Genomic DNA, 27,213 nt, shown 5'->3' with positions numbered 1-27,213 from the left:
ATGAGAACCCCCTCCATCTATATATATATATGTATAGCAAAGTCTCAAAATAGCCTTCCAGCGAAAAAGAAAGAAAGAAAGAAAGAAAGAAAGAAAGAAAGAAAGCTCGAGGTTTTGATAATCTTCAGAATGGCAGTGTCGTGTTTGTGCCCCCATGCATGTGGTTGCTTTATCATTATGATACCTGTCCTAGTAGTAAGGATAAATAGGCTCAGGAGCCTCAAACGGTGTTAAAACTTGCGATCTTACAGGATCTTGACCAGTCTCTAGGTACTTTATATATGATCGTGTGCGCCACTGAACCACTCCTCGCCGCTCGTTTGGCTAAAGTAGAATAAGACTGAAATATGTAGTTGATGGTATAAAAGCCTCATCTATGTCTATCTTGGGGCAACCCTTAGCTAACTAAATACCATCCTCTCAAAGCATTACTGTTACTTCGTAGGTAGTCATGGACTCGTGATGTTGATACATGAACCTCCTCTCCTGACTCGTTTTTCTCCTTTGTATCTCTACCGTCAATTTATCATGTCATAAATTATTTCTGTAACACGCGATCATGTGTGTGACAGAACGCTTCATGTTGGTTGTCTGCCCTGTGGGCTTCCTCGATAACTTCCTCTGCCACGTCGGCCACGGTACCAAGGGGATCGTCCTCGTCGACCACCGCGGCCACCACGACGTGGAGTGGAACTGATGGGGTTCTCTCTGGGCTCCGAGATTTGGTTATTGCTGTGCTTGACACCGTCAGTGGTGCTTGTTCCTGCAGTCACATCATCTTTGCCTCGTGAATCTTCAAAATTTGATGATAGGCATGTTGCGCTTCTGCCTGACATGGTAGGTTGCGTTTTTTGTTCAGCGCTTTGTTTTCCGGAGCATCGATCGATGTCGCTATCCTGAACCTTCACTGTCTGGGAAGCTGAAGAAAGTGTTTGGTTGTGCTCAGTGGGAACAGGGATTTGAGATCCTGCACTAGTCTTCATAGGAGGCAGTGTAACTCGACGATGCTTCTTATATCAGATACAATGACCACAGTAGATTTATTTAACACTTACCGGAGACCTCGACTTCACTATCGACGAGATGAGGGGTTCATTGTCCACGTCGGTTCCATCGGATCCCTGAGATGCTTGAGATGGTTCGCTCTTCGACTGGGCACGTCGAGAATAGTACGGCTGTTTATATTCGAAAACTTGACTCTGTGCCGCGTCTCGTTTCTCCGTTACCTCTTCAGCTTCATCTCCACCTTGGACCAAAGCTAGGAAAGTCAGTGGAGTTCAGGAACTCGGTCCTTTGAACTTACGCTCCGAGGTTTTTGCTTCATCAAATTGTTTCGCTTGTTTGTTCTTTATAGCACGGCCAACTGCTGCAATAAATGCTTTCTTTTTCTCGCTAGAGTTCGTAGCTGGAGTCGTAGTGTCATCGGTACTCGTAATGGTTCGACCCTCCTATGGCCGACCAGCAACGACTGGCTTCTTCAAAGTCTTCTCATCTTGTTCGGCAACCTCGTCAGACCACTGTCGGCTTGTTTGTGAGCTCACATTCAGCAGCCCGTCTTGGGCGGTAGAGGTGGTTGATGCCTCAGAAGTCTCGGTCTCCATGGATTTCCTGATCTTAGCCAACCTCCGAGGAGTGAATGTAGCGGCAATAGGATTCAACCGGGTTCCCTGACAGCAAAGGTTAGAATCACCAAAGACTATTTATCTTCGGCTGAAACTACCTCTTGCTTGCGAGCTGGGGTAACGGTAACATCCTCTCCGCTGGCTCTGGCCTCAGACAATTTCGCTTGCTCGTTGGTTGCTGTATTTGGCTTGTTGACTTTTGATAGTTCGGTCCTGGTCTGCTCTGAGGATAGGTCATTAACAAATCCTGCTTGACCAGCCGAGGCACCAGCGTCCTCCTCCTTGGTTCGCACAAAGACCTGCTTTGACCAGAGATCGGCGTATCTCCCACCAGCCACGATTAATTCATCGTGGTTCCCCTGCTCAAGTATCTCGCCATTTTCAACTACAATGATCCGGTCTGCGTTCATAATCGTTGAAAGACGGTGGCTTTGCGAATTAGCATAATCTGAGAGAGGTTGATGAGCAACAAACTTACGCAACGATGAACGTGGTTCGACCCTGACACAGTCTCTTGAAAGATATCTGGATCTGTTGCTCTGTATCTGTGTCAACTGCACTGGTGGCTTCATCGAGCAGAACAATGTCCGGCTTCTTCAGCATTGCTCGAGCTATTGCAATTCGCTGAAGCTCACCGCCAGACAGTTTCCTATATAAGTCAGCATGTAATTCTATAGTACTTTTTGAGGTTTACTCACACGCCGCGCTCTCCGACACGTGTCTTGTATCCTGTTGGAGGTTAGCAATGTCCGATAGATAACTCAGAGATGTTCTCATACCATGAGTGAAGCCTTTGATTTTATCATGAATGCAAGCGGCTTGACATGCTTCAAACACTTCCTCATCGGTCGCGGTTATTCTTCCATATCGTACATTGTTCATGATCGTGTCGTCGAATAGAATTGGATTCTGAGGAACGACTCCAATTCGATCGCGAAGACTAATTAGTTGTGTTAGTGGTAAGTCTTGAGTAACCATTAGTTAGGATCCAAGGTCTTACCTGAACAGATCAACATCCCGTATGTCTTGACCATCGATGCAAATACGGCCATTGCCCACATCGTAAAATCGATCAAGGAGTTTGATGAGTGTCGATTTTCCTGCTCCTGTGGCGCCCACGAAAGCGACTGTCTGGCCAGCAGGAACATGGAAGCTGACATTCTTGATTATGCCCTTCTTCTTGTCGTAGCTGAAAGAAACTCGTTCAAACTCAACCTCGCCAGCTACGAACTTCAGCGGTCTCGCTCCCTTCTGATTTTCAACTGATGGCTGAGTTCTCATGATGTCCAGCAGGCGCTCGGCATCGATGAAATCATCGCTGACGTTCTTTCCTAACTTCGCAAAGAACTGAAGCGGTGATGTCAATTGCGCCCAATACATCAAAAGCATTGCAAATTGTCCAGGTGTTGCCTGACCCGCTCTGATACGGTACACTGCTAGAAATGCGCTCGCGAGAAGGCCAGATGTCAGGACCAAGGTTTGAAACCCGATTGAGATATACCACCCAAGCACATATTGCTGCTCTCTAAGCCAACGATTGGTGACTGCATTGGCGTGTCGATTGTCTTCGTACCCGATTTGGTTGAATGCACTAACCGTCTGCCACCCAAGGAAGCCAGACTGGCGCACATAGTGTTCTTCATATAGTGCATTGACGCGGTTGCGGCTTGCAGCTTTGGAGTTAGCCACAAGTCTGCTGGCGATAAGAAGGAAGAAGACACCCGTAGCCACGGTAATGAGTCCTTCGTAGGGGCCAAAGGTGATAGAAAGGTAGACGATAGCCACCCCCATATCGATGAGCATGGGCACAGCATAGAGCAAGACATTCTCAATAACATTGGAAACCGCACTGCCCCCATAGATCGCCATCATCATATCTGATGAGCTTTTTGAGTCGTGGAAATCTGCTGAAAGATGCATCATGTGCGAGTAGGCTGCTCGTGTCAATGCGTCGTGAGAATAGTACTTAACAGGAACCCAGAGCCATTGACGAACAAGCTCGATGCCCGACTCAGAGGCAGCTAAGCGGAGCGCAGCAAATACAAGAACCGCAATCCAAGGATTGCTGTTACCGGAGCCATTCAGGCTGTCCATGATAATGCCTGTCTGGCGAGGGATGAGCAGGTGAAGAGCATTGGATCCAAACAGGCATAGGCACACGGCCGCAGCACGAAGTTGCAGGCCAACATTACCGACAGGCCAGACGTATGGAAAAAGAATCTTGATAGAAGTTAGCGCAATGACCCTTACAAATTAAAAGCAATGTAATCTTTGGGGAGGCCCAATTGGTGGACATGTGCAGGCGTTCTTCACTTACCTTGAAGCCTTTGGCGTACTCAAACCAGTTTCCACCTTCCTCGAGCCTCTTCTTCATAGCCTCTTTGGCCTCCCTCTCTCGGCGTTCCCAGCTATATTCTGGAGCCTCGTCTTCTTCTTCTCCATCTCCCTCGGCCTGCAGTGTCGATCCGTATCCAGATTCCTGACTGGTCGGGCTATCAGGTGACGTAGTTGTAACTTTGGGCAACAATGGTTCCTGCTCTTCATCGGATTTCGATTTCACGGAAGAACCAACAGTGAACAAACTAGCGAGTGATATGAAAGACAGACAACGAATGCCGATGCTAACACTTGCGAGAATGCTGAAGATATTGATAGGGGAGAACAATCCTGAAATCGCAGACAATACAGTGATGACAATATCAAAAGACAGGCCAAGCAACCAAGACCCGATAAAAGGATAGAAGGGGCCTTCTTCAGCGTCAAGGCAGCGACTGAGTTGGATTCCGAAGGCCAGAATGCAAGCCAGATGTCCAATGATGATGTGATCATCTGTTGGCCAGTTTTGCGAGAGGATTGCCCGAATCCCAAGCAGCAGCAACTGGGTAGTGTATGCCAGGATACACAGGAGGTAGAAGACAAGTGTCAACCGTCGGTTGGGACATTTCTTCTTTCGCTCATCTTTGTCAGAAGAGTGTACCGTACAGGCCGAAACGAGTGAGGCGAAGAAAAAGTAGATGAAAACGAGAGCTGGGTACAAGTAGTACAGGATCACCAAGGCGGTCTCCGCGGGTGAGTTGACCGCCATGGTGGCTAAGTTTGGATCGAGCATCTGCATTGATCAGGAATATGAAGCTCTGAAGATTCCAGATAAAGTCGACTGAAGCGATGAGCAGGATCACAATTATTGGTGAAGCTGGCAAATGGAATCCAAGGCAAGGTCGTAAGAAGCGGCCAAGAAAGAGTGTATGAAGTACCCTTGGGGGAAAGCAAAGGACAAGGAATATGGAAAAGGGCAACCTCTCGATCCGTCGTAGCAAAGATTGCACTCACCGGTCGTAACCCGTGGTGTAATAGTGATAGCGGGAACCGGCGTCGAAGGAGAATTTGAGGATGTAGAAGTCCAGTTTAAGGCCAAGAGTTGAGGATCACTAAATGCGGTGGAACATAACAAACGGGATCTCTCCTGCACGTTTGCGTTCGCACTGGGCTGCTTCTTTCCTTCCTCGAGTTACCTGAACAAGGTATAATACAATCAGGCAGGTCAGCTGCTTGCGATCACCAAAATGTCTTGGTTTGTCTGGTATGCGGGAAGGTGCGATGCGCGGTCGGATGTTCCAGGTTGGCCGCCCCGTTTGTGGCTCGAGTAGTACAAGACACTTTAACCTCAGGTGAGGTGAGAGTAGTCGTCAGCGGTGAAAAAGTCTTCTTCCTCACGCGCTCATTCAATCGTCGATAAATCTGAAGCGAAATTCGTCCAATTCCTTCGGTAACAGCGTGCAATGAAGCATGTATTTCCAATGCTTCTCTCGCAATCGATTGTCACGAGGACGCAATGGTGATGTCTGGTATCGACAAGGGATGTGGATGACAGGCGCTTTCTTCCTGGAACTTCGACGATTTTTACTTCGCCTAAAACCTCCCCGACCAATGCGCTTGGTATCAAAGCCCGGCCTCAAGAAAAACTTCAGATTAGGATACAACAACACTGATGCCTCGATATTTGTTGCAGGGGCCTAGCGGATTTTTACTGCTGAGGAGCCGGGGAATTTCCACGCCGGGAGGTAATGAGTATATGATGATGCCTGTTCGAGAGTCTCCGCTAAATTTGGAAAGTCGAGGGGAACTTCAATTCGACTTCTCGCGGAACTGAGAAGCTTTTCGAATGCCGACTCGCAGGGAAGAATTGGAAAGAAGGAATCCTAACGTTTGCAGAATTGTCCAGCTTGAAATATATTCAGGGCAAAGATCAATGTGGCTCAACTTCTCAAAGGGGCATACTTCCTTCACTTGCGACAAGGGTACATTAGTCGTTACGAAGCTATCCATATGGGCCATACCCACTCCAGTCTGGCCATCTTCACCGGCTCATGCGCCTTACAAAGGCTGATTGGTGTATAACCAGTTTTTAACGACTTGGATCGCCTCGCGGAATGGAACCCCTGGTTTACGGGTCAGCAGCGATGTCACAAGGGAACGTGATGCTGTCACCGCTGAATTACCGACTGCTAGGGAGATCTCCAACAACCTGCATTCAGCCCCAGCCCAGTCCTAGCTGAGGCTCAACCCAGGTTCAAGATGCACTCCAACAACTTGGTCTCGTGCCAGCGAATTTCTCTCTAACCTCCTGCCGATTTATACCGCCAGACCTAACCTCAGAGCTTTGCCCACTTCCTTGTCTAGCCGTATCACTGCCGCAACATCTCAACTTTCTTCACGGCCATGCGACTTCACTACGAGATCTCAAATATTGAACCATGTTTTGCCTGTGACGAGCCAGATCAAATCAATAGGCGAGAAACAGATGGATCTAAATCACAACACTATAACCATCCGTTCCGGGACCGCATCCAGACAACACTGATCACTAAAAAGTCTGTCCGTCTATCAATTCAGGTGTCGCAGTGGTGGAAACTGGGTGGACATGGAATTTATTTTGTATTCATCCGACTTAGTTGACCTCGGCGTTGAGCACTTTCCGTCAGCCCATTATCCTCAACCCTGCTCTCCGTCGATCTTGACACGAATCTCCTCATTCAATACCATGATTTGCAGGTCCACGGTGACGATTGAGAATTTGGTCCATTCAACCTAGTGGGTCACTCCGATGCCATCACCACATTCGGCATGTTCTAATGCAGACTTTCGATTAGCTGCAGGGGAAACATGAGATCTGGGATCACCCCACACTCTTCGATCTGGAACGACAGCGATCCACCTCGCATTTAGGCATTTGACACGCCCTCGCAACGTTCTAATCCGTGAAAACTCCAACGAAGCTCGAAATCTAGTGGGACAGATCTGCACCACCCAATGGTCATTGCCACATTTAACAGGAGTTCAGCAAGCAACGAATATACTAAGAGAATTTACACCGAAGGAGGATGAGTGCCTCTGACAATTGGGCTCTGGAAACAGCAAAGGAGGATAAGCACGACAAATGTATCACCGCCAGCAGACTCAGCTAATAAGTAAGAGCTCGCTCCTCTTTTCACTTCGACGAGAAACCAGTTGATCTAAACTTCTGGATTGCTGGATAAGAAAGAAAGATACTGGCTAACCACCTTTGATACAGAACGCTCACAATATGTCACTCCCAAGCCAAAAACGCCTTCGCCCATGCTCATATATACAGGATAGCTTTTGCCTCAGTTCGCTTTCGAAAGTCCTAACCAAGCTACATGATCGTACTTTTCTCAAGGCGATGGTACAGGATCATAGCCTCGTTACTAAAACCCCCATGAAGGATTCCAACTGATAACATCCACATGCTGGGGTGGAGGTCCCATACCGACATACACCTCGGATTCGGGATGATGAAGTGGTGTCATGCTGGTGAGCGGTTGACCATGCATATGGATTGAGCCCTTGCTGTAAGGATTCATTGGCATCTCGAAGATTTCTTCTCCGACCTCTGATGCTGAGGCATGACCTGTTTGGAAAGGCTGTGACCAAGCTGGCGAGACTCCTTCAAACTCCGGAGTAGGTACACCCAGGGACTCAGTGGGGCTGGTGCCGCTATTGCATGAGCCTCGACGGTATGGGCTCATGGGGTCGCTGTCAGGCTGGAAGGCCGATGAACAAGAAAGCAGACCATCAACTGTCTTCTTGGCTTCATTGGCGATATATTTCTGAATCAGTACACAGTTGCAGTCTGTGTGTTGCAGCAATTGAGTTTTCAGGTGATATATCTCAGCTGTCAATGAATCAAAGCATGAGGAAAGATATCGGTTCTGGTCTTCCATGGCTTGTTCCTGAGAAGCAAGAGCGGATGCTTCGTCTCGTTTCCGAAGACGACACTTGGTCGCGGCTATCCTGTTGCGTTCAAGAATGCGTCGACGTCGAGGGTCCTTGGGAAGGTCATCTTCGTCAAGCTCAATCTCCTGACGAAACTTCCCCGACTCGTTGGCTCCTCCCTTGGGCTTGCGACCACGTTTCTTCTGCTTTGGGGAACTGGGCACAGCTCCTAGGCCGCTTTCTTCTTTAGGGGTGATAATGCTTAACTGAGAAGGTTTCCGGTTTCGAGCCCGACGGGTGGGCTTTTGCTCAGCCTCGCTGCTTGGCAATGTAGCCAGTGAAGGGAAAGGGCCATTGGGTGCATTGGATACCGGGTTATACTGGAATGGTGCTTGCATAATGCCAAGTGCCATTTCTTGTGGGTGAGGAGAACCACCTATGGCCTCTTCAAAGAAGGAAGGGTCTTGGACTTGTCCAAGAACAGGCTGGTATTCCATGTTTCCTCGACTTGTCGGCGACGGTGTCCTAGTATAATATGGAGAAGGTGTCATGATATATCCTGGTGATGGGGTTGCGGTCATAATGTTCATGGGGTTTCCAAATGGGAGTTCCATGTGGTGAGGATAAGAGTGTACAAAGGCAGCCATCGGAGTCTTGTTGTCTGTCCGGTTGAACAGAGTGCAGTTGATTCTGAATCAGGTTGCTCGGAAGAGTTGAGACACAAACGTCCCAAGGTCGAAGTAAGAGTTGAAGTGTTTGGTCAGTCCTCAGTCAATTGGGTTTAGCTGTTGATACAGCAAGGCAAAGAACAATATTTTGTTTTCCGTATTGACACAAAGAGACCAAAGATCTAGAGGATAACGGAACGGCGACTCAAAGAGGGGGGGTTCACTCAATATATGATAGGTATGATCTGAACTTCGTTACTACTACGTCTTACGAAACAGCACGTTGTACTCAACACTCCTCCAGGGAACCGGGTCCATCAAATATGCACGGCAGCTCTCACCCCAGTCCAGCCACATTAAACCAGCACGCCTGGTTAGTGCCCAAGCAGAGGACGGCATAATCCAGGCAAGGCCGTGAGGGGAAAATAGACTTTCGATCAAAGTGGAAGAGCTTTAGACAACGCCTGCCATTGCTTCTGCGGCATGATAGGGCCAGTAACAAGCCCCTCAAGCCCTCAGATGATTTCCATCTTATTGGTCCGGACTCCTCTCGGATGGTGCTCTTAGTCCATGTCTCCTCAGAGATGCCGAGTCTGCACCAGCTTCCTACAGATCCGGATAATGTGCATTGCCTTGGACGCCTTCGCGTAATAATAACATCAACCAAGTCCCAAGGCTAACGGGGGCACAAGATGTGATGTGCCCAAGACTCCGCCATCCGTCTCGTTCGTCCTGGATTGAATGGGGTTTGAACTAAGTACGGATATCTGCAAACCGTTGTACCTGGAAGCAGGCACGGTGGCGTTTGAATTCTCATACTCCTGGAAGAGATGCTAGTATCTCCTCCAGACGAGACTTGGCCAGGTCCCAATAGTTTCGGCCACCATCAGGAGCCACATTATCTGCATATTCTGGGCCTGGCAAACCTAATTCAAATTGGAAAGGAAAGCCTCCAAAGTTCAAGTCTTGGTGTGGCAATACCTACTCTCCAGCTGGTGTGGCACTTATCAAACTGGGAGGAAACGGTGAATTCCGGGGGTTGTTCTAACCTCTGTTTAAAGAAGCGGCGGCCCAGCATCGTGAGCCATTTGCTGGGTATGGCTGATCTAGACTCACTCAATCACGCCAACTGGCCTAAAAGACGATCGCTGCTTATGCAATACTTTCATGGCGATAATGGAAGAATGTTGCCTTGCATAGCAAGCCGACAACGGCCGAGCCCAACCGGCCTGATTGTTAGGTCACAACAACTCGGCCGAAGACTCACGAACGAACGCAATACTGCATCGGAAAGAAAGCTTGACTCTTGGCAAGCTACATGGACCCCAGGCCGCCCGGCCCATGTCTTCCTGCATCCGAGATGGGCAAACTTTGGAGCTAGACAAGGGACTAAGCTCAGACCAAACTGGTCAAGAACTTCAATACCAGCAGGATGTGAACATTTCTTTTTAGCTGATACAGAGCAACGAACCAGTGGGTGAGATGATCAACAAGCTTTCCGACGGCAGCGATGAACTGAGGGATCAGATTCAAATTAACTTAACACACGTTTAGCATGACGCAAAACAAGCCTGTGGCTCAGTTGCGCGCAACGATTGAGGTGAGACTCAATGAGGCATCTGCGGGGTTCATTATCGTCAAGCTGATGGGGTCTAACATAACATTACAGTCGAATGTCCACCAGGTGCGTATGTAGAAATGAATACATACATACTAGTCGACGGCACAATTTGGTTCCTGATGCAACTACCATTATTTAGGCGTATCTTCAAGTGCTATACTCAGTCCTGCCGATCCTGATAACTGACTGCTTCGCGCGTCGGAGCCTCGATGCCAGATTCATAGTTACATGCATAATGAGGATCAAGGTTGATGGTTGGTGGCGCTTTTGGCGCTTTTGAGTCGAGACCTTGCGTCCTCAGTGAGGCACAGAATTCAAGGTTCGCCAAGTTCCTGGAAACTGGGCGACCGTTGAACCTCCGCTACAGCCCCTCGAGCTCCGTTTCACTTTATCAACAAAGCGTCGCATGTCTCTCTATTTGGCCAACAAATCCCTGGCAGATTACGCACGCACTCCTCATGAGCCTTTAAAACTTGGACACTCGTCACCTTGAAAAGCGGCGGGAGGACCTTAAAGGAATACAACAGTCAAGAGGAAGACGTGAGGTCTCGAGAAGAAACGAGTGAATGCGATAAACAGGCAATTGGTTTGTTTTTCTGGTGGCTCTTGCATTTCAGGTAGCCATAAGTTAGATGGGCTGACCACCCCCATCTTTTACGGAGTAAGGTAAGCGAGTGCAACATCATCAAGCTTTTCCCGTTGAAGCAATGAAGTTCTCCTCGGAAGTTGGTCTGCTTTTGCTTTTGCTTTCTTAGGCACAGCTCTGCAGTATCTGTTTCCAGTGCTACTGTCCGATACTGTGTATGCATTACCAGACTTTCGAGGTAAGTACTTTACACTGAGATGAAGCAATTGATGATAGGCTAACCGGCCTCCTGGTCCCAAGCCCACTTCGTGTTCCCGGATCGACAGGCGCCCACAAATATTTCTATCCTCTTTCGGGAATAGACAGATATTGTTAGTGGATGGCTAGCTGTTGCTTTTGCTCCGCAAGTGGAGAGAAATCTTTCATCAGAACATCACAAACTAGAATCGGAGGGCGCCGACGGAGAGAGTTAACTGGTAACCTAAGATGAAGGAGCCGCTAATTATACTTTAGTCTCAGCTAATCGTGGGAAACTAAACCAAGAGCATCAATTTCCTTAGCTTGACGAGCAACCACCACCGAGCGAACTTTACACTGGAGAATACGGCTATGTGATGCCGCTTCAGCGATCCCTCCATCAACTACGAATACTATACAATAGGTATTCGCTCTGCCACTGTCGGGCTAAGCTCCTACTCCCCCCCAACCCCGCTCCAGAATGCAACGTCAAGCCAGGCTGAGTTGACGGGGAAATGATCCGCAAAGCATCGGAGAGGCAATCGACAACGGTTTAGTTGAACCTACACTAGGCTACACTCTACAACTCTTGGGGAAGACAAAGTTCGCAAGCCCATCTGCCTGTGCACGACAACGCCCGTGGCATCCACGCTATGTGGCTGTTCTGGACATGAAACCGACCCTGGATTGCATTTAGCAATAGCTCCAGGGGACCGGACTGGAACTGGTTCAAAGCCAAGATCATTCATATCGTTATTGCGACATCTCATTGTACAGATATTCTCCGTAGCGCTGGCATGGATTACCTGGCGGGTCCGAGTTTCCCGGCCGGGAGAGGTCCTCAAGGTGCAGGCTGTAGGGGTTGGAAATGTACTATTGTGATCCGGTACCGTATAAAGGCAGCAACTGGGTTTCTAAGAGGCTATACCCATCTTTTGAGATATCCTGATTTATTGCAGGAGGTCTTAAGATAGGTATCTCTTAATGTATTATACTTGCCACTTAGCTGTAAAGCCCTCCAATTAGAGGCACCGGCATGTGATCTATAATGCACAATGCATTTTCAACCCCTGCAGCCTGTAGGGAGCCCGCAAAGTGTTTATCGCAAGGACAACATTGTGACTAATTCTCCAGTGAGGGGGCTTTTCTTTCGTAGCCTCTTCTGCAGACATAAGCGATTTCTTACTATGCTGCCATCCCAAGAAGATCCGGCCATCACATCTCCGCAATTGTGTCCAGTCAGCTTGCATCTACTAGAGAAAACGTGTCCTCTCTTTCCATCAATCTCAAGCTAGGCTTGTGGAATTATCAAGACCCCAGTTTATTAAGGAGCATCGAGCTATCTCCGAGGGTAGATATTCCCGTGAGTGCGGAGAGAGACAACAAGACTTGCACCTGGATGTGCGCACGGATCTCGTGCTCGAGGCAGACTGGGCGTGGACCTCAAAATTCTCTCCCAATGTGCCATCCACAGTTCGAGACGTTCCTGAAGAGGGTGGTTCCTGGCTGTCCCTACGCACAGGGGATTGGCGTAACGATGACCCCTCCTCGACAAGGTTTTGATGGGCTGACTGGTGAGTGTTGTGCTAACAACCGTGCCCTGGTTGTAAAATGGCACCTGTCATCTCTTGCGTAGGCTCGATGTCTTTGACACCACACCCTCAGCAAGAGGCTGCACCGTGAGATGCACATGCAGCTCGCGCCACAGGACGATGAGAGGCTTGATCTGATCACCACCCATCTTCTGAGCCTGGACGCCGTTTTGGGTACGGGTTCAGCCAGCCATCCTCGACCAACACTACACATGCGACCGTTCACGAATGTGGATATTCCAATACAGTTTTGCAAGGAAGTTGCTTGCAAGGTGGAATGATCTGACTCCAGCCAAAAGTATCCCAACATAGCAATGACGATTCCCCTGCAAGGAGGGTTTCCTGATCTGCGCTACCCGGCTAGCCATTGTCAACAAACCGTTACGTGCAATTCCACCCCAGAGACTCTCTGGGTACTTGATCATAGAAGTACGATGCCAAGTGGCTGTGACTTGCACATGCATGTGATTTTTGGTCGCTGCAGACTACTACATACGTTTAAAGAGTGTCTTCGTGACGCAGTGCCACACCAATAAACAGTTTTCCTCAGTGCTAGACAGCCAGGGCGGCATGCAAACTCCAGCATGTTAACCGGTATCTTGTATCTGGCTATTCGTTGCAGGTGCCACCTTCAATCACACTCATTCTAGCAGTTGTTGTTGTTGTTGTTTTTTTTGCGATCTCCTTAGCAGATCTGACTCTATTAGGCAATTTGAAGAGACTACCTGGCAAGATCCAGATCTGGGCCATTTTCAGGTAGTCTGATTTGTGAATATGGCCAAGCCAAAAGTAGCCAGGCGGCATCAAGCTTAATGCCCTTGATAGCAGATGGCCCAGACCAGGCCAAGCACTGGTGCATGGTATTGTCGGATGCAGTTTTCCTTGAGGCGTTCATTTTGGATCACGTCTAAGCGCCGCAATGCATCCTTTATTCGGCAGTTACACTAAAGAACAGCTTATTCCCATCTCATGGGTGAAACAAATACGGATATAAGTCAACGACATAGCAAGTGGGCCTCGATTGTCAAAGCGCAAAGTCCTCTCCACACCAGTCACATGGAAAAAGGAGGTCGTCGCGATGAGTTATATTCGTCGCTAAGCCAGTCTCCTCGAATCTAGCCGTAGTGAATCGCCGCGGCTTGTGTCACCAGTCAAGTCTCTGGTTGGTGCAATGCATCGGACAGGGTGACATATCGGACCCACGGTTGAATATGCAGACATTCAAAAAGAGATAAACCAGGCTGTCCAGTGCCCGCTGTCGCTTAGCAATTGAGTGAATTTAAGGACCTGTTGGGAGAGGAAGAGGCCTCATCTCCTGAACCGAGTATCAAGCATACGGAATGGAGCGCCTTGACGATCACGGACCGACGAATCATAATCTCAATGGGCGCGGTACCCGGTTGAAGTCAAGGGTACATACATACTCTCGGGCTCTTCATCAAAGACTCAGGGATCTCGACAGCAAGCTTAACCTTGATGATCTACATTCACGGATGCTTGTCTGCTTCAATGTAGTAATTACTAAACGGATATGCCGCTGCTGCCATTGACAGGGTATGGGATGCTGATTCGAGTTTCCAAGGCTGAACCAACCATAGGCTTTGACTTGCCACGATCAGCAACAAGGGTGCTGGGTCTTCAACTGGTCTTTTAGTATTGTTTCTGTTGCTATTTCCAGGGACAAAATACCATTGAGCACTAAACGGTCAGTCCTTACGCTTGGACACCTCGTGCTTTGTCAAGTGCAGCCTTACCCTCAAGTCTTTAATTTTGATTATTCCTCATGCCTTTGTACCAACTTCGGCTGACGTCTGTGCTGCCGGAAAAGCAATGACCGAACCTGCAGGGATCCCTGGGTCCTGGTAGGGATTCAAGGTATTTTAGAGTTGGTGTTTGGAGTTTCGGCCTCTGAAAACCCCTGATATCAAACTTGTCACCTGCATTAGTTGCTTTGGTTCAAATCGATCTGAGATGACACTATCTCGCCAGGCGAACCAACCTCCCTTGGTCCGCAACCGGTAGTTGATTCTTTGATCGTCCGAAGTTCCATCATCGATCGAGTCCTTGTTTGCGACTCTACTACTACGTAGTAGACGATCAAAGTTTCACGAAAAATCATCGCACGGAACATAAACAGCCCTGAATGTCACCTTGGGAGTTTAACTTGTAGTTACAACTGCCGCGGTGGATATAGTGGCTCTCCGAGGTCCGGACGTCCCCGATGTCTGGACCGGCTCGAGATGTCGGCGGGGAACCCGGCCTGTCGAGCTCGGTTGACGATAACCGATTTCGGGGTCTTGCATCGAAACTAGTCGTTGTTGAATACAGCCATGTTTCATGCATTGTGGGCTATGTTGCGCTTTGACATCTTGCTAACGAGGCTTATGTTGTAGACAAGGATATCTGATTGCCATCGACTTGCTTCCCTGTCAGAAGACATGGCCTGTAATGGTGATAGACTTGATCCATGCTGCACATCACACGTCTTGATCATTTCTTGCATGACTGACCCAGAGTGAACCAATTTCTGAGTCATATGCAGAAGGACGTGATGGGCAGCACCAACGTCTGTGATTTCTGACACGGGACGAGGCATGGTGAGAAGCCAAGAGCGTGATAGAGTGTAACATACAGTGTTCCGAACCTGCTTTAATTCGCTTTCGGTTACTAATGGCTTGGAGGTTCTCCTTGAATAGTTGGGGAGGCGATGCATGCCCACATTCTTGAAAGTTGAAATTCTCGACAGAGACTCCACAGTCACTCATTGATATTATCTAGAAATCAGACTAATTTCATGAGATGAAGGCACAGTCACTGCTTTCATGTAAACGTTCTACTAGAACTGAATGCAAATACTCTGAATCTTATTGTTCTTTGACTTTTGTTTGAGGGCATGATGTTCTGGGGAGGTTGGACTGAGCAGACACCTCAACCTATAAAAGTCATACACTCATTTTCAACAGGGCTTGATGTCTAACACTTCTAACTAAGCTTTACCATTTTATATTTGAAGCTTTGTCTTGTGTATAGTTTTAATTGAACATATACTACGCATTGTTTCTTTTCAACTCCCGTTCGAGCCTTGCTCCTATACCAGTACAGCGCACTTCTACTTTCATCTTGAATGGTCTTTTCTGTCTTCCTTGTGAAGGACTATACTGCTTGTTGAAAGTAGAATGTCCATCGGAGATTTAGAAAGGAGAAGTTAAGTTTCAAGTTTAATATTACGCGATGGCGACGCACTTGTTCTATGAAGTTTGTCTACAGGGTAACTACAATAGTTCTCGTTATCCATACGTTGGACCAGGCCCGGAGCACAAGAACTTATGTTATTATATAGAGAGTTTATTCTCCTATGGATATATGTAAACTCTATTCATCCGCCCTGCCATTATATGAATCAGATATGGCTTTGGTGCCTCTTATAGTTACTCTGGCCTTTATTTCAAGCAATGGCAGGTATGGATGTTATTCCCATAGATGGTGAGCGAACCTTCCGATGCCATTCCAAATACATGGCATCGGAGGCATGAACCAATTTGGGCACACTATATTATATATTTATAATGTATACTACATACGCCAGAAGATACTTATTATCCCTTTTAACTGTCAGTTGGAAATACAGGAGGCGTTGCCTACAACATTGAGACCCAAACAGAAGGGTATAGGTTAAGCCACTGCCGATGGCATCGGCAACGCGACGACCAGAAGTCGAGGTCGAAAAAGAGGAGCCTGGTCATTAAAGACTGATACAAGAGCATGGGAGTTGCACTGGATATGTGTGATCGCTATTGGTGATTGAAGAGGTGATTGTGTTAAAACACTTCTCTTGCCCTAACATGAAACTAAAACTCGTCAATATCTCGCCCCCTTAAGAGTCCTAGAGCAGGTGTACAAGAGGGTAAATTATTCGGATTATTTCTGCTGAATGATCTGATATAAGAGTTTCCTTGGGATCCTTGACTCCCAATGCCTGATCAGCTGACAAGAGAGAAGAATGAGGCTGATGATCAACGGTTTGTAGCAGCTGCACAATGACCGAATAATCGGGGAGTCTTACTTGAAAAGGCAATCCTTCAAAGTCAAGCTCTCCGGAACTAACCAAATAAACTCAGGGACCAGTAATTTTAGCGCGGAATCCAAGATCTCGTATGCGCTGTATGACGCTTAAATTCTTAGCCCTCTCGGACAAAATTACCACGAGGGCGAGGAACCAGGAGCCAAACGCCGACTTTGAGTTGATCTCCCACGACGAAGACTTCCATCCTTGGAACAGTATGAGTTAAGTCGCGGGGAAGTTTAGCAACTTTGGGGAAATCTAAATATGGTCCATATTGGAAACAGCGCTCATGCTTGCTATTTCTTTTATAGGAATCTAGATCAAGACGCACGTATGGGGAAGTCTGTGGAAGAAGCACCAGCAGTTCCAATCCTATAATGCTGATAGGTGTTAGATAGTGGATATATTCCGCGAACTAAAATGCAATTCCTCAAGCGAGGAGTTAATATTGAAGCAGCTTTCAAAGCTTCTATTGTCAGGGACAACCTTCTAGATTGCGGCCCTGTCTTGCTCTGCCTTAAGTACCAGATCTGCTGATACTGATCATGTGAGGCTGTATCGCCGTATTTGTCTAATTCAGGGTCCAGCTACAATCCTCATGCTACCAAGCAAGATGAAGCCCTAGGGATCTAAGCGATAGCTGCGTCTAGAACATTTTGAACGAGAATCTCCGAGTTTGCGAAGGGTCTTGAGATCCGGCGATCTTCCCGGTCAATCCCCCGCGTGACGTAGAAAGAAATTAGCAAGATGAATTAACGTGGCATTTTGAGGTAAAAGTCGACAACATCTCCACTGCCTCCGCCCGTGATGCTATCCTTGGTGCCTCTTCAGAGGTTGAAAACAGTTATAGCCGGCGGATCTAACTGTAAATGGTTGAGAATCTGAGAAGTCAGGGTTCACAGTGGCGTGCCTCCGGCGGATCTAACCCCATATGTCTCTCTCAACTTAGAAACTCTGGCCGCAGAGTTCCACCATTCTCCAGATCTCGACCAAGTCTCGAAAACTCGACGAGAATTGTAGAGCAAAAACACCCACTCAGATGACGCAGATTGGTCATGTACCCGACCTCAAGTTTGATATGCGGGGAAAAAGAAGGGGAAGGATCCGTTGATAGTGTGCGCGGGCGGGCAAAGCGAAAACTTCTCGATATGAGGTTGACTTCTAAGGGCGGATGGTCTTGACATCAACTACTACATAAGACCTTCCTTCTCGCGACTTTGGAATTTGATTCTCCAAGCTCATCATCTCTCCCGCTCTCTCAACTACAACTCAACCATCAAGAACAATACAAGACTCTTCTCTCTACCTCCATCACTTCACTTACACACATCACACAATGGCCCCCGGCGCTGTCATTGACGACTTCTCCAGCCACGATGGCCAAGCCCTCGAGGTTCTCTCTGACAAGATCGACGATGTCAACGTGATCAAGTATGACGAGACATCCAAGTTCGACAAAGAGAAGGACAAGAACACCTTCCGCCAATACGCCGATGCCACGGACCGTGTCAAGAACTTCTACCGCGAGCAGCACCACAAGCAGACGGTTGCCTACAACCTCGCTGCCCGCAACCGCTTCTACAATGCCTCCCGTCCTCGTGCCGAGATGACTATCTGGGAGGCCATGGAGAAGCTCAACACTCTTGTTGATGAGTCTGACCCTGATACTTCCCTCTCTCAGATCCAGCATCTTCTTCAATCTGCTGAGGCTATTCGCCGCGACGGCAAGCCTCGATGGATGCAGTTGACTGGTCTCATCCACGACCTTGGCAAGCTTATGCTCTTCTTCCCCGAGCTTGAGACCCAGGGTCAGTGGGACGTTGTTGGTGACACGTTCCCTGTTGGCTGTGCTTTCTCCGACAAGATCATCTACCCTGAGACCTTTGTTGAGGGTAACCCCGATGCCACCAACCCCGACTTCAACACCAAGTACGGTATCTACTCTCCCAACTGTGGTCTCGACAACGTCATGCTCTCATGGGGTCACGACGAGTACCTCTACCACGTCGTCAAGGACCAGTCTACTCTCCCTGACGAGGCTCTTGCCATGATCCGCTACCACTCCTTCTACCCCTGGCACCGCGAGGGAGCTTACCGACACCTCATGTGTGACAAGGACCATGAGATGCTCAAGGCTGTCAATGCCTTCAACCCCTATGACTTGTACTCCAAGAGCGACGGTGTGCCTGATGCTGAGAAGCTCAAGCCTTACTACATGGAGCTCATCAGCGAGTACTTCCCAAACCCTGTCATTAAGTGGTAAAGGGGGAATAAAGCAAAAAAGAATCGATAAAATTGGGATATAGACGATGTTTTCTTTGGGATTTTGTTAGCCTGGAATTATGGGATATGGGATATAATGAATTGAGCGAATGATAACTATACTTGCTATTGATGAACCAACCTGACTTTTATCTCTCTCCGTTAAAGTAATTGAAGTGAAGTCGACTTCGACATGTAATGAAGTTGACTTAGATTGACACTTGTCTCTGCTCGAAGGAGGCAGCGACAAGTACTTCAGGACAGAAACAGGAAGCAGCTGGGTACCATTATTTGGAATTGTGGAGGCATGTGCCTACACTGTGTATGATTTCGCAACAGTGATAGTAGCATGAAAAGAACAACAACGTGAAGCTCTTCCCAGCCAAACAAGGTTAGACAAAGTTTTGGGGTGCATGTATTGATAAGCACGATAAGAAGAAAAAAAGTTCGAACTCTGAACGATTTTCTTCAATTTACGAGGCTAATCCCGAAAGCGCTAGCTTGAGAGCTGATCAGCCAATCAGGTAATCATCCGCCGCGTAGCTGCCCCTCAGCCCGCTGGAAATTTGGAGGAAAAGTTACCCAGCAGCGAAAGATTATCTCTGGGCAGTCGAGAAATCGCCGTCTTTCTTCGACATACACCAACACCACACAACAACAAACTTATACAATGGGGTCCTTAACGAAGCGAAAGCGCGATCAGACAGAAGAGGTCGTCGCTGACGAAAAGCCTGCTACTACCGAAGTTGAAAAGTCTACGAAGCCTGCGCAAAAACAAGAGGAAGAGACTTCCTTCGTCGATCTCGGTCTTGATCCTAGACTGCTACAAGCTATCGCTCAGCAGAAGTTTGCAAAGCCAACTCTTGTGCAGAGGAAGGCGATTCCTTTGGCCCTCAATGGACAAGATGTTTTGGCCAAGGCTGACTGTGGTTCTGGAAAGACGGCGGCATATGTTCTGCCTTTGCTATCTAGCATTCTGAAGCGCAAAGCTGTATGTCACCCCGATTCCCGAGATATCAAATTCTTGAAGGCTTTGCTAACAACTATGTGTTTAGACCGACTCTACTGCTTTCACAACCGCCCTTATCCTCGTTCCGACCCGCGAGCTTGCCGACCAGGTCTTCAAGGCCATCGAACAATTTGCTTCGTTCTGCGCAAAGGATATCAACACAGTCAAGTTGACCGACAAGGTGTCCAACGCTGTCCAGCGCGCCCTTCTCTCAAACTCCCCCGACATCGTTATCTCGACCCCTGCGACTGCCTGGCACAATATCAACTCTTCAGCACTCTCGATCGACAAACTCACACATCTTATTTTAGACGAAGCCGACCTTGTTCTTTCCTACGGTTACAGTGAGGATCTGGAGAACTTGTCGCGATCAGTCCCCAAGGGTGTTCAAGTCATGATGATGAGCGCTACTCTTACAGATGAGGTCGACACACTCAAGGGGATCTTCCGACGTGACCCGACATTGTTGGATCTCAAGGAGAAGGAGGCTGAAGGCGAGGGTATCACCCAATTTGTGGCCAAGTATGTCCTACCGATATTCAGATACAAGAGACCAGTTGCTAACATATTATTAGGTGTGGTGAAGACGAGAAGTTCCTTCTTGCTTACGTTATCTTCAAGCTCAAGTTGATCAAGGGCAAGTGCATTATCTTTGTTAGCGACATCGACCGATGCTACCGTCTCAAGCTCTTCTTTGAGCAGTTCGGTATTCGAAGTTGTATTTTGAACTCTGAACTTCCTCTGAACTCACGAGTTCATGTTGTTGAGGAGTTCAACAAACACGTTTACGATATCATCATTGCCGCTGATGAGAAGAATGAGATGATGGGAGATGACGAGGAACCTGTTGAAGGCGAGACTGAGGATGCCGAGAAGCAGGGCGACGGAGATGATGCGGAGACAGAAGCAAAGCGACCGAAGAAGAAGGCTAAGAAATCCAAGGGCGGTGATAAAGAGTACGGTGTATCAAGAGGTATGTTTGCCCGGCGCTGTTATTTATATGGCAGAGAGTTACCCAAGCATAGGACATGCACTAACAACGTTTATAGGTGTTGATTTCAAGAAGGTTTCGGCAGTCATCAACTTCGATCTCCCCACAACAGCATCAGCCTACACACATAGAATAGGACGTACAGCGCGAGCTGGCCAGACTGGTATGGCTCTGTCATTTGTCGTCCCCAAAGATCTATACCGAAAGCACATGCCTACATCCACTCCAGCTTCAGAGAACGACGAGAAGGTGATGGCCAAGATCATTAGACAGCAAGCCAAGCGAGGGAAAGAGGTGAAGCCTTACAACTTCAACATGAAGCAAGTGGACCCTTTCCGGTACCGAATGAACGATGCTCTACGTGCCGTTACCAAGGTTGCTATCCGAGAGGCCCGAACAAGAGAGTTGCGACAGGAGCTGTTGAAGAGTGAGAAGCTGAAGCGGTAAGCATATACACAATAATGCATCATATCCAGACTGTACTAACAGCTGCCAGATACTTCGAGGAGAACCCTACGGAACTCACCCATCTTCGCCACGACGGTGAACTTCGAACTGCTAGACAACAAGCTCACCTGAAGCATATCCCAGAGTATCTCTTACCCAAGGATGGCAAGCAAGCCTTGACAGGCGACATTGGCTTTGTGGCACTCAGAAAAGACCGCAAGGGCCACAAGGGTAAGAAGGGTCGCGGATTTAAGGTTGGCTCAAGGAAGCGAGATCCGCTCAAGACATTCAAGGCGAGGCGCAAGACAAAATAGAGGGACTAGTGTAATACAGCGTTTTTGTGGTTTTTGATACCTTGATCTGAATTCAGGATTCTTTGTTCTCTTTGACTTGATTGCTATTGGTTGGCTTACACTGATACGAGTCTCACGGTGAACAAGATATTCCCCGAGACCGAGGCTGTCTTAGTCATTCATGCAGGATGGTTTAAAGTTTCGGAGACAAGCAGTCTTTCGGCCGCAAATGTGGAGATGAGGAGGTGCCTGGATCAGATCCGTGGAAAGCTAACCCCGTTTCATACACTGATGTAACCGAATATCAAGAAGGCACAGGAAATAATGTCGTAACCTGGACTCGGATAGGGCGGTTGATATGATGAGGAGGAGGCATTGAACTTGTATAAAAGGAGGAGAGTTTACCTGTGTTTGTGAAGATGTTCTTCGTATAAACCAAGCCACTTGCATCCTACCAATATCTCCTTCAACTGCCAATACTTTCACCTTTGACAACTACATCATCATGGCTCCTCCAGTTCAACTCCCTCTTCGACAGCTCACCAAGAATGGCCCCAAGATCCCATCCATTGGTCTCGGTCTTATGGGCATCAGCGTCGCATACGGAGCAGCTACGTATGCACCACCTCTTCACACCGTTTCACCTCACTAATATCCCCAGATCCAACGAAGAACGTCTCAAACTCCTTGATCGCGCCTGGGAACTTGGCTGCACTAACTGGGACACAGCTGATGTCTACGGCGACAGTGAAGATGTTGTAGGCAAATGGTTCAAGCTTCATCCCGAACGTCGTCAGGATATCTTCCTTGCGACCAAGTTTGGACTGAGGGCAGGTGACAAGGGAATCGTTACTGATTCATCACCTGAACATGTGAGAAAGAGTATTGAGAGCAGCTTGAAGAGGCTTGGGGTTGAACACATCGATCTGTACTATATGCATCGTGCAAACGAGGCTGTGCCTATTGAGAAGACTGTTGAGGCCATGAAGCAATTGGTTGAGTAAGTCATTCCATCATGAACTAAGCTAAGCAGGACTTACACCCACGCAGTGAGGGAAAGGTCAAGTACTTGGGCCTCTCAGAGATCTCGTCCACCACTCTCCGCCGCGCCCACGCCGTCCATCCCATCTCAGCAGTGCAAGTCGAGTACAACCCCTGGACACTTGACATCGAAGGTCCTTCAGGAACAAACCTTCTCAAGGCTTGCGAAGAGCTGGACGTAGCGGTGTTCGCCTACTCACCCCTTGGCCGTGGTATCTTGACCGGTCGTTTCCGCTCTGTCGATGATTTTGAAGAGACAGATACCCGAAGGCGCTTGACGCGGTTCAAAGGTGACAATTTCAAAAAGAACCTAGAGATTGTGGACGAGTTCAATGAGTTGGCCAAGAGCAAGGGATATACATCCTCACAGCTCGTCCTGGCCTGGATCTTGGAGCAGAGTCCGAAACTGTTTGTTATCCCTGGAACGAAGAAGATCAAGTATCTCGAAGAGAACGTGGGAGCCGCAAAGGTGAAGCTGAGTAAGGAGGAGAATCAAGAGTTGAGGAAATTAGCAGTTGAGGCTGGAGTTGCAGGAGGACGGGACTCCTTCTTCGGCTGCTTTGTTGATACAGCTCCACTGGAGAAGTGAGTATCCACAGAGATAGCAGTATTGGCTATGTGATGCTTGCTTCGGTAGCAGTTTCTAGGCCAAGTCCATGCGGAAAAGTTTACCATTCCACGAAGTCCCATCATGATCATTCCCAAAGCTCCCCATAATATGAAATCCTTGATCAACGTAGTATCTGTAACCATTAAAAATGAACCGAGTTGAGGGTGTCCTTCTGGGAACATACTGCACCAACTGCCCATTACCTCCATCCCAGCAATCAAGCCAAATTGTCTTCCAACCACGCTCAAGAGTATATTCCTTGACTTTCTGAAGGAGAGCAGCCCCAGCACCTCGACGTTTATCACCAACTCGATGATCAGTGACGAGGTATTGGAGGAAAACAAACTTGCCCTTTTTCAACGCAGCTCCGACCTGGGCTTTCAAACTCTCGGTCTCTTTCAGATAACTCACGAACTGTTCTTCGACAATCTTGACGAAACCAACAGACACAAAGACTTTTCCATTCTCGTCCACGCGGCGGGAGAGGTTTTCATTTGCAGTGGATTCTGAGGTGGTTTGATCGTCTTCAACCTCGGCGATAAATATTCTCTCCGGGTCACCAGTCCCTGTTTTACAGAACTGCTCTGACTTCGAGACAGCATCATGCATCTTCTGAATGAACGACTCCTTTCTAGAAAGGGGCTCGGTTCCCCATTGACCAGAGTTTCCCATGGCAACAAGGTGAGGTATCGTCGAGTCCATTGCATCAGCCATGAACTGAGCATCATTAAATGATGCGGAAGCGTCGCGGAAAGAGAACTGGTTCGCCATTTCGATTATTTACCCCTTAAATACCGAAAGCTCAGATGACGCCTGAAAAAAAAGGGCACTGTATGGCTTCAAGAGAAAGGTCGTGTGTAAAACAACAAATTTGCTTATTCAGATGACAGCAGTGTGTGATGTTTCAGGGTTGATAACACGTAAGACATGCTACGCTAGCAAGGATCGCAATCCTTGAAGGTTCCATGTGAGCTTCTAGAAGAAAAGGCCATTTATACCTTCAAATGCCCGCTGTTTCGACCGAGATTCTCAAGAAATACTCCAGGAACTTGCAAGCATCGTATCGCTCTAAACTCTGATTGATAATGAGTCCTGGAGACAATCCGGGGACCCCAAGCATCGATGATATGGTAAGCTCGTCCTCTGGGATCACTTAAATATGTTCTTCAATCAACATCACCTTCTTCCGCACGTAGATGGTGCTATGATAGCCGTATGGGATGGCTCAACCCATCAAGAATGGCTGAATGGACATCCCGACTTATCACGGACTTTTTCAGTTTGTGATAGCCGTGCGAGGCGTGGTACTTCTTGACCCCAGAAACATGGATCGTTGTTAGTGCCTCATCGCCCTCGCTGGCGGCCAAAAGCCTCACTCATACGAATTCCCGCGGCTATTGTATCCTTATTTGCTTTAAAATCATAGATAAAACGACTAATGGGAAAGTTGGCTTTTCCCTCTCTTACATCGCCAAGTCCATAGCCCGTTATCGCAACAGGAAGTGCATTTGCCGGCATCCTTAGCCCAACATGCATGACTCGGTATTTGTTCCATGATAAGTTATCATTTCGCGGTTTAACAACGACGGGAGACAGTCTAAGTGATTGCCTCGAGAAAACGACATGAGAGGCTTGTAGTCCAGTCCACGATTCTATGTTTCGAACCGCGCATTCCGAAGAAGCGTGGACTGTACAACTACGCCTAGCTCAATGTCGAGAAGCTTCCCGGACGAGGTTCTCCAACGAACTATGTTCACAAACTATGACATCGCTGTGCTTGTTGAATTGTTCATGACTACAAAGAGGTTGATAGTCCAGCGACCATGAGATCATTGCCATTCTTTCTGGACAACCTTGTGACTAGCTGAACTCAAAGACAAAGAAACATCTCTCGGGTACAGCGTTGGATCGCGTGCGTCCAACAAAGCGGTAAAAGTACCGATATTCCTTGGAGCCTGTCCCCTTGTCGGACTTTTATCTGTACGCGATTCAGCCTGTAAAAAGTTGAGAAAATTGCTTCTTTAGTTCAATCTCGTCATTCGCAGTTCTGGGTCCGCGATGCGTGTTAGTGGTGGGGGTCTTGATGCGATCTCTAGGGTCACAGTCCGCAAGACAACGGACAGTTCTCTTGTTTGAAGAGTCTTACACCCACCCTCTATGTTAGTGGATGGCTGAATCTCTGCAATTTATTACAAAAATCGTCGACGGCTTCGACTTTAGCAGCATTCAATACAAGAAGCTGAAAAAGTTGAGTTCTAGCTGGCACTTGAACCAATGAGTAAGGTTGGGAGCATAATCAGGACCTTGACCTTGCCTTATCAAGAACTACCCCACGAAAACAAGGTGGCCGAAGAGCAAGGACGGGGAAGGTTGCCACACCGACGGCAAAGTGACCGGGCATGAGTCGCTTCAAATTTGTGTTGAGATTTGGTTTAATGGCTTGAATTTGTACTTATTGGTTTGACAAAGCCGACCTTGGGGTTGGACGTCAAGGCCCGGGGAGTGGGCACCTTGATGGACGGACCCCTTCGACTTGCTGATCAGTTTGCAGACATAAATACCTGGTGCACTGCCGCTGGGCGATAGTATCGTATTGTCTTTGTTATCTTTGTAGGCATTGCAGGTAGCGGCTTCTGACGTGAGATCCGTCGTGTTGTCCGTCATTGTCCGTCACCGTGTTAGTGATTGTCGACACCATCGATTAGTACAATCACTAAGACTGACATCACCGAGCCATCGGCGTTCAAAACGAATTCCTCAGTCGAAAGACATTGTAGAATCACTTCAACATCTTCCTCCTTCTTTCAAGTATTGCGACGCAACTCAACCATCATGGCCGAAGAACCCATGCTCTTGCGAATCCCTCCCGAGATTCGCATGCTAATATACGATTATCTTCTCGACAACGGTGGGACGAAAGATATTTCAATCCGAAATCAGTCGAAATGTGAATACGAGGCGCGTCGTTCGAAGAGCCAACGCTCAGCATACCATATAATGGAGCGAACTATCGCAAAGAAGTCATATGAAACGACATATTGCGCCGACCCCCATCCCCGCCGATCCATGCACACTGCAATTATGCATATCAACAGGAAAATCCGAGAGGAAGCATCTCATTATCTGTACACAAAGCATGCTTTCCATTTTGGAGAAGATCTCGAGGCCTTGGTGCCCTTCCTCACTGATAAGACGCCACGCACTAGAGACTTAGTCCGAGAGATCAGCCTCTACAAGCGCAGTCCAACAAATGCCATGGAACCAGATTCATATGACTGGTCTTCTGTGTGTCGTTCTCTGCGAAGTTTGCAAAGCTTGGATAAGTTGACACTTGTCATTGAAGGCGCTCGGCCACGAGGACCATGGGACGGCCCGCAGAGCTTGACGGTATCTGACTTTCGGCTATTATATACAACTCGTCATGAAAGCTTGGATTGGGCGCGGGAACTGGCGTCGATCAAAACGATCAGGGAGGTAGTTATTGTTGCTGATATTCACAACCTACCTCATCCCGAGTCGAATATGATGCTGGTCCTTGCCGCATTTTCATCCTCGATTGATACGTCGTTGGTGGACTTCCTTCGTGATGATCTGGGGATTCCCGCTCGGGTTGGACAACCACAGTATTGTGGTGTTGGAGTATTCGGCCGATCCAGGAAATGTGAGAGAAACGGATGTTTAACAAATTTGGAAAACTGAATGATATGATGGATTTGAAGATTTGAAGTAAGGCGTTGAGGAGCTGGCACAGCTGACATCCATGCTGCACTGCAAGGAGTTGTTGAAGTTTATTTAACCATAACTAAGTATGATTGGCATTAGTTACTTTGAACATACCATGAATGAAACATAATTGAACATGAGGAAGATTGAACGACAGTAGAATGAAGTAATTCGATCATAATCAGTGAATTGATAAAGTTGACATAAGCACCTT

At 47.9% G+C, this 27,213-nt stretch overlaps 8 protein-coding genes across 8 annotated transcripts; 5 read left to right on the top strand and 3 right to left on the bottom strand.

The window, feature by feature from the left end:
* Positions 1-578: 578 nt before the first annotated feature.
* Positions 579-4,707, bottom strand: BKA55DRAFT_515959 (uncharacterized protein; the record flags this gene model as incomplete). The annotated part of the gene is made up of 9 exons (XM_046188048.1): positions 579-977; positions 1,056-1,258; positions 1,304-1,448; positions 1,721-2,051; positions 2,101-2,271; positions 2,321-2,351; positions 2,402-2,562; positions 2,623-3,842; positions 3,940-4,707. 9 exons carry the CDS (start codon positions 4,705-4,707, stop codon positions 579-581), a joined length of 3,429 nt encoding a protein of 1,142 aa, XP_046047275.1.
* Positions 4,708-7,348: 2,641 nt separating this feature from the next.
* Positions 7,349-8,503, bottom strand: BKA55DRAFT_540966 (uncharacterized protein; the record flags this gene model as incomplete). Its single annotated transcript, XM_046190323.1, has 1 exon — positions 7,349-8,503. One exon carries the CDS (start codon positions 8,501-8,503, stop codon positions 7,349-7,351), a length of 1,155 nt encoding a protein of 384 aa, XP_046047274.1.
* A 459-nt stretch (positions 8,504-8,962) lies between these two features.
* On the top strand, positions 8,963-10,235 carry BKA55DRAFT_73783 (uncharacterized protein). Its single transcript, XM_046201375.1, has 2 exons — positions 8,963-10,124; positions 10,194-10,235. Exon 1 carries the CDS (start codon positions 9,355-9,357, stop codon positions 10,003-10,005), a length of 651 nt encoding a protein of 216 aa, XP_046047273.1. The 5' UTR covers positions 8,963-9,354; the 3' UTR covers positions 10,006-10,124; positions 10,194-10,235.
* A 7,724-nt stretch (positions 10,236-17,959) lies between these two features.
* Positions 17,960-18,886, top strand: BKA55DRAFT_516168 (inositol oxygenase; the record flags this gene model as incomplete). The annotated part of the gene is made up of 1 exon (XM_046188066.1): positions 17,960-18,886. One exon carries the CDS (start codon positions 17,960-17,962, stop codon positions 18,884-18,886), a length of 927 nt encoding a protein of 308 aa, XP_046047272.1.
* Positions 18,887-19,555: 669 nt separating this feature from the next.
* BKA55DRAFT_516608 (P-loop containing nucleoside triphosphate hydrolase protein) lies at positions 19,556-21,646 on the top strand (the record flags this gene model as incomplete). Its single annotated transcript, XM_046188098.1, has 5 exons — positions 19,556-19,876; positions 19,941-20,416; positions 20,470-20,867; positions 20,944-21,328; positions 21,382-21,646. The coding sequence occupies 5 exons, from the start codon at positions 19,556-19,558 to the stop codon at positions 21,644-21,646; spliced, it is 1,845 nt and encodes a 614-aa protein (XP_046047271.1).
* Positions 21,647-22,130: 484 nt separating this feature from the next.
* On the top strand, positions 22,131-23,255 carry BKA55DRAFT_540963 (NADP-dependent oxidoreductase domain-containing protein; the record flags this gene model as incomplete). Its single annotated transcript, XM_046190322.1, has 3 exons — positions 22,131-22,240; positions 22,287-22,625; positions 22,676-23,255. 3 exons carry the CDS (start codon positions 22,131-22,133, stop codon positions 23,253-23,255), a joined length of 1,029 nt encoding a protein of 342 aa, XP_046047270.1.
* Positions 22,970-24,241, bottom strand: BKA55DRAFT_73527 (acetyltransferase). The gene is made up of 2 exons (XM_046201294.1): positions 23,461-24,241; positions 22,970-23,409 (listed from the first exon to the last, which is right to left on the bottom strand). Exons 1-2 carry the CDS (start codon positions 24,045-24,047, stop codon positions 23,310-23,312), a joined length of 687 nt encoding a protein of 228 aa, XP_046047269.1. The 5' UTR covers positions 24,048-24,241; the 3' UTR covers positions 22,970-23,309.
* A 1,867-nt stretch (positions 24,242-26,108) lies between these two features.
* BKA55DRAFT_691857 (uncharacterized protein) lies at positions 26,109-26,975 on the top strand (the record flags this gene model as incomplete). Its single annotated transcript, XM_046199682.1, has 1 exon — positions 26,109-26,975. One exon carries the CDS (start codon positions 26,109-26,111, stop codon positions 26,973-26,975), a length of 867 nt encoding a protein of 288 aa, XP_046047268.1.
* Positions 26,976-27,213: the final 238 nt, after the last annotated feature.

The sequence above is a fragment of the Fusarium redolens genome (assembly GCF_020744475.1).
Source record: "Fusarium redolens strain MPI-CAGE-AT-0023 chromosome Unknown BKA55scaffold_11, whole genome shotgun sequence".
In the NCBI taxonomy this organism is placed as follows: Eukaryota; Fungi; Ascomycota; class Sordariomycetes; order Hypocreales; family Nectriaceae; genus Fusarium; species Fusarium redolens.
Note: the sequence above shows the minus strand (reverse complement) of the source record. Positions and strands in the feature narration are given on the sequence as shown.

Coding starts and splice junctions, on each gene's coding strand:
- BKA55DRAFT_73527 (XM_046201294.1), bottom strand. CDS start 24,047: ATGGCGAACCAGTTCTCTTTCCGCGACGCTTCCGCATCATTTAATGAT. Junction 23,410..23,460: donor GGTAATGGGCAGTTGGTGCA/GTATGTTCCCAG, acceptor TAATGGTTACAG/ATACTACGTTGATCAAGGAT.
- BKA55DRAFT_73783 (XM_046201375.1), top strand. CDS start 9,355: ATGCTAGTATCTCCTCCAGACGAGACTTGGCCAGGTCCCAATAGTTTC.